Source organism: Pararge aegeria, chromosome 19, assembly GCF_905163445.1.
Source record: "Pararge aegeria chromosome 19, ilParAegt1.1, whole genome shotgun sequence".
Classification (NCBI taxonomy): Eukaryota; Metazoa; Arthropoda; class Insecta; order Lepidoptera; family Nymphalidae; genus Pararge; species Pararge aegeria.
In genome coordinates this window covers 2,956,751-2,963,200 of record NC_053198.1, presented here as the reverse complement: position 1 = coordinate 2,963,200, position 6,450 = coordinate 2,956,751, and the positions used below count along the sequence as shown (strand labels likewise).

The 6,450-nt window shown below is 35.5% G+C and overlaps 2 protein-coding genes across 2 annotated transcripts; one reads left to right on the top strand and one right to left on the bottom strand.

Annotated features, from left to right (window-relative positions):
• Positions 1 to 1,424: 1,424 nt before the first annotated feature.
• Positions 1,425 to 3,065, top strand: LOC120632222 (protein ANTAGONIST OF LIKE HETEROCHROMATIN PROTEIN 1-like). Its single transcript, XM_039902028.1, has 2 exons — positions 1,425 to 1,963; positions 2,128 to 3,065. The coding sequence occupies exons 1-2, from the start codon at positions 1,514 to 1,516 to the stop codon at positions 2,947 to 2,949; spliced, it is 1,272 nt and encodes a 423-aa protein (XP_039757962.1). The 5' UTR covers positions 1,425 to 1,513; the 3' UTR covers positions 2,950 to 3,065.
• Positions 3,066 to 3,152: 87 nt separating this feature from the next.
• LOC120632152 lies at positions 3,153 to 4,849 on the bottom strand. Its single transcript, XM_039901957.1, has 2 exons — positions 4,276 to 4,849; positions 3,153 to 3,731 (listed from the first exon to the last, which is right to left on the bottom strand). Exons 1-2 carry the CDS (start codon positions 4,621 to 4,623, stop codon positions 3,153 to 3,155), a joined length of 927 nt encoding a protein of 308 aa, XP_039757891.1. The 5' UTR covers positions 4,624 to 4,849.
• Between the last annotated feature and the right edge of the window lie 1,601 nt (positions 4,850 to 6,450).

Genomic DNA, 6,450 nt, shown 5'->3' with positions numbered 1-6,450 from the left:
ATAAACTCATGTGAGTTTCAGGATGCGAAGATTAATAATTTTAGTAGTTTGTGTAATAAAAAATAAATAAATAAAATAATTTCTATTTAAAATGTGATGGATAAAGACGCACTTAATAAAATGTACACACACACTCACACACAAATACACAAACACGTGCGCACATACATAAAAATACCCTAGAAATATTTCACGATACCCTAGAAAGTTTTAGGACGAAAATTGTATGTAAATTGAATATAAATAATCTTAATTAAAAAATTTAATTTTAATTTAATATTATTAATCAATCTGCTATAATAGCTTAATTCATATTTATATTATTATTTTTAATATTTTTAATAATCTTTAGTTAAATACTTATTTAAGTTTTATTTTTTTTTTTTTTAATTCAGACCGGAGATAACAAAGATAATGCTGTATACACCTATAATTGATTTTTGTAATGGCACTAGACATAATTTGTAATTCTAACACATAATTTTTTTTATGAATGTAGTTACAATTAATTGCTGGTGTGTCTTATGAATAAATAAATAAATAAACATGAACACACCATATACACCAAGACACACTACTCAATCGTTTTATTTTTATTTTATCTTGTTTTTGCAATGGAAGAGTAAGGCCTCCTGACACAGGTATTTTCATGCTTACTAAGAGGTCTTCACGACATGTATCATTTACAATGTATTTATTTTTATCTTAAACTCATCATCGATTAAAACGGCCGACTGGCGCAGAGGGCAGCGACCCTGCTTTCTGAGTCCAAGGCCGTGGGTTCGATTCCCACAACTGGAAAATGTTTGTGTGATGAACATTAATGTTTTTCAGTGTCTGGGTGTTTATCTGTATATTATAAGTATTTCTTATGTATTTTATTCATAAAAATATTCATCAGTCATCTTAGTACCCATAACACAGGCTACGCTTACTTTGGGGCTAGATGGCGATGTGTGTATTGTCGTAGTATATTTAGTTATTTATTATTTATTATCATCATCAGCAGCAGGGATAGGCTAACTTTTTGTGGGATAAAAAAAAATAGCAGTACTATCACGGATTCAGAAAGCAGATTCTATTGCGATGACTGCCAGCCAGAAACTCTTAACTTTTTAAACATCAGTAACTAATAATCTATCTACCTCCAAGCAACCTTGTGGCTATGAAAATCTTCAACTCGGACAGCTGCGGGGAACCGCTACTTATAAGATCTCCTATCATAAATATAGCTCATGTTTACCATCTTACCAGAACCGTTCAATCTGACGGCCGACTGGCGCAGTGGTCAGCGACCCTGCTTTCTGAGTCCTAGGCCGTGGGTTCGATTTCCACAGCTGGAAAATGTTTGTGTGATAAACATGATTGTTTTTCAGTGGCTGGTTGTTTATATTTAAATTATAAGTGTTTATGTTTAAGGCGCATTTTCACTAGGCGACATGTCGCAGATACTTGTCGCTCGACATTCACGTAGTTGTCTCTGCAAAAGTTGTGGGACAATGTCCCGCGACATATGACTCGTTCACATTGGCCAGTCGTGATCAGTATGTCGCCCGAGGAAGTAGTGTTGTTCAGTGCAGCTTACATAATTATTCGGAAGACATTAGCAAAACGTAAAAAAAAGAGGTGGTGGGTCCGGGAATATTTGCTCCAAAGGGAAAGTTCAAGTTTAATAACCAGTCTTCGAATGCGCGATGGATCTTTCGAAAATTTTACTAGAATGTCTAGAACCGATTTTGAGATACTTTTAAATATGGTTGGGCCGGCCGTAGTCAAGCAAGATACAAAGTTTCGGAAATCTATCGACCCTCACATCAGACTCGCTATAACATTGAGATACTTGGCAACTGGCGATAGTTATGGTTCATTGTCCTATACTTTTAGAGTGTCAAAATCAGTAATTTGTCATACTATACCAGAAGTTTGCAAAGAATTGATAAAGGCATTAAATTCTTTTGTTAAAGTAAGTATTTAATATTATTTAATCTCATGTACCCTTACTTACAGTAATAATACCATAAACGTTTACCGTAAGTAAGGGTTACGGTAAACTATATTGGTATTTTAAATTTTATATTGATACTTAATATTGTATGTTAATTTATTAATATTATTCTTGTATTTCAGACGCCAACCGATGTAAATGAATGGAAAGAGAAATCTCGTAATTTTGAAATATTATGGAATTTTCCTCACTGCATCGGAGCGATAGATGGAAAGCATGTGTTACTAGAAGCGCCACCCAATTCTGGCAGTGATTATTATAATTACAAAGAGAATTTTAGCTTAGTTCTCTTAGCAATTGTGGATGCTGAGTATAACTTTGTATATGTTAATTGTGGTGCAAAAGGGAAGTCGTCTGACAGTGGAGTATTCCAGGAGACTACATTTTATAAAGCACTTAATGAAGAGCAACTGAATTTACCAGATCCTGAGCCACTGGTCCAAGGTGGTCCGAAAATACCATACGTTCTAGTGGGAGATAGTGCATTTGCACTTTCTGAAAACATGATGAGGCCCTACCCCGGCATTCATGAAAAGGGAAGCTTAAAGCGGATTTTCAACTACAGGCTGTCAAGAGCAAGAAGAATTGTTGAAAATGTTTTTGGCATTATGTCTGTAGTGTTTCGCGTATTTCGTAAAGCTATCCCATTACGTCCAGTAAATGCTGAATTAGTTGTAATGGCTTGCGTGTACCTACATAATTTCCTGAGACGTAATACAACTTCAACCGCGAGGTATACACCAAATACCACATTTGATTTAGAAGACGCTGGTCATAATGTTGTGGAAGGTTCGTGGCGAAGGGAGTTGACAAATAATAATATGAGGAACTTAAGTAGGCAAGGCAGACCTCCTCCTCAATCCGCTCAGACAATAAGAAACCTCTTTGCTGAATATTTCTGCAGTGCTCAAGGAAGTGTCCCATGGCAAACTATTCAATCATAGGCTGCAAGAAATTTGAATGATGTTTTTTATAGCTTTGGGCTAAAGACCAAGGAATAAATGATAATAAACTTAGCATCATATAAAAAAAACTACTAACTAATAAGTTTTCATTATTTTTAAGTATTTATTAACTATTATTTTTTAAAAATCTATGTTTAAGTGACAGAAAATCAACGTTATTAGTATTATTATAAGTATTATAATTATTCTTTGTTCTGCGTTTCTGATTCAAAGTGGGGAACTAGTTCTTCAATATTCTCAATTTGTCGTAATTCTGTGAAAGTTGGTGCAGTTGGTGCTTCATTATCATTATTAACATGAGAAGCATTAGCAGTTACTATATCATCATTAACAGAATTTGTCGAATAGGATGACTGTTGAGGAGCAGAACGGTATCCATAACTTTGAGTATGGCTTGAATTACTTCCCGTTTGGTATTCTGCATAGTTGTATTTTCCCATCCTAGCCTCTAATAAGATATTATTAATAAAGTACTTCGCCTGTAGCACAGCATGTTCATTCTTTATATTTCTTAACTCAGAAGCTACATAGTCGGCGTAAACTTGAAATTCGTCTTTTGGTTGATCCATCCTGGCTTTTGCGCTCTTCATTATTTCATATACCTCACTCAGATCATCTTTTTTCCTTTTATTTTGAGTATTTGGAAGCGGCACCGGTATTGGTTGAGTTGGTAATGGCGGCGACGTTGATGCCTCTGGTGGTTGCGTTAATACTTGCGATGCCACTGGTATTTCTTCGAGTGCCACCGAACTTTCGGATGACTATAAAAGGAAAAAATCAGTGTAAAACAAACATTAAATCACAGTTTCGCAGGCGAAGAACAAAAGACAAGAAATAAAAATAAATTGTATAAAAAACTACAGAGATTTTAATTGTGCATTTATTACCAAAGGAAGATTATCTATAGAATATAAGCTGTATTTTTATACGACTGCTTGAAAAAAGGAGTATATTGTTTTCAGGGTTCAAGTATGTATGTATGTATGTGAGTTCCTATATTCCACCATAACTTCTATACGCCTGAACGGTTTTTATGAATGAGGTATTGTTAGAATCCTTAGCTTATTACATAGGCTAGTAAAATTAAAAAAAAATTGATGGGGTGACTATGGTCCCGCATTAAAGACTGAAGTTGAAAAAATTTTTCGAAAATGAGATTAAGTATACTATCATCAACTAGAAAATGATGAGTAGATTCCAAAAATATATAACACTATAGTTCAATATCCAGTGATGCACAAAAAAAAATGATTTGTAAACTGGTACAAAATAAAAAAAATAGAAACAATATTAACGGGAGCTTACCTGAGTATTCATAGTGTCCATACTGCCTGAACTTGTCGACCCTTTTACTAGGAAAAGCAGCGAATCATACGCAAACCAGGTACTTTTGTGAACATCCCCACTTCCACTTCCAGTGGATTTTGAGCTTGCAATTTTTTTTCTCTCCCTGAGAAACTGAGACCTTAAGTTATGCATTTTTCCCTCGACGTCTTTTCTAGGTATATCTAATGTAGTCGCGATAGATTCCCATGCATCATTTTTTTTAATTTTGTTTTTATAATCACGATGTGAAGTGTCCCACAATAATTGCGAATTTTGATACATCTCGATCAGGGTCAATATATTCTCGTTGGACCACACTACTGCCATTTTCGCAACACAAAGCGACACACGTTTTCACCACTCAAAGCCTGTCCGGCGACTGTCGAGGGACACGAAAGTCGCGCGCGTCGACGCTCGCAGACCATCGACTAGCGACAAGTTGCGCGACCCGTAAATGTCCCAAGCGACGTCGGACGACGTCGGGCGACATCGCGCGAGACACGTGAATTTCGTGTCGAGCGACAGAGTCGCGCTACAAATGTCCCCTAATGAAAATGCGGCATTATTATATTCATAAAAATATTCGCAAGCTATCCTAGTACCCTTAACACAAGCTACGCTTATTTTGGGGCTAGATGGCGATGTGTGTATTGTCATAGTATATTTAAAAAATAAACAATAAAAAAAATTCAATATTACTTTCATCGTGAACATTATTATTTCACATAGCAAGTACAAATATTATGCTCCAATGTAGATATCAGGACTTTGTTTATTTTTACTTTAACTGACAACTAATGTACCATTCACACGTAAACCAATAGGGAGTTACTCGGCGCGAATTAACTAAGAACTACTTCTTAGTTAATTCGCGCCCGATCACTAGTGACTAAGACCTAGTATCATGACAAAAAACCATGAATGATTTGCTCTTATAATCTTTATAGTCTATTGTAGCTATGAATCTACTATAGTCACGATACTCTAACATGTAGTAAGTTTACTTACACCATATAATTAGCACTATACATACAATAGTATAAGATTTCAAACATAATAGCTAGTGAAAGCATAGCTGTCTAAGTAAACACTTACTATAAAATACTTTTTATTACTGGAACTATGAAAATATAGATGATAGTTCTGTATAGATGTATATATAATATATTGTAATAAACAAGTACCTCTTTAGTATTATTAAATATGCGATTAATATAACACAGTTTGTATAGACAGACACTGTGCTGAAATATAACTGTAACATTACCAATATTATAACTGAAGTGCTGGCAATTCAATGTTAGTTGGAAGAAAATTTACCTCCCTACCTACGAAGACGTGCCGAGCAGCGATTTAGTGTTCCGTTGCGATGTCGTGTTGGAACCGATTAGGTGTATGACTACCATACTCTGTAACAGGTTGGCCCGCTACCATCTTAGACTGCATCATCACTTAAAATCAAGACTGCATCATCATTTGCAGTCAAGTGCTAACTTGTAGAGGAATAAAAATAAAAAAAGATAAAATATGTACCGGCACTTGCCTCCCGCACCGTGTGAATCACACATAACTCGCTTATTTGCATACTTGTAATGTATTTGACTGAGATGAAAGATGTAGGTCAGAATATTACGTTACACGAAGGCATATTATGATATGAGAAAGTCTTGAATATTGAACACACATTTCTAAGAAACTTGAATTTCATTATAGGTTTTTTGATGAATAAGGCTTCAAAGGATGATATCTAGCAAAAAAATCATAATCTTAAGCAAACAACTTTTTTTCCATTACCACGCGCTTAGGCAGTTGTAGCCTAAGCGCGTTAGCGCGTTACCATATATTATAAAAGCAGCACTTACCACCCGGTAGAAGGTTTAACATGCACGAGTATATTAGTAAGTGGCAGATCCGTAGAGCTGTCTACGTCGTAGAACAGCCCACGGCCTACGGTATAGAATGATCTCTACGTCGTAGATATTGCGAAAACCCGCGTTGTGGGAATGTCCCGTGGCTAGCACGTTACGTGAATTAGTTGTTCATATGAAAACTATCTCTAACCCAGCAGTAACACTGTTATTGCAATAAGGTAAGGTAAACAGGTAGTTGAGCGGAGTTAGCGCGCAAACAAACCAATAAAAGTCGTCTGCAAAA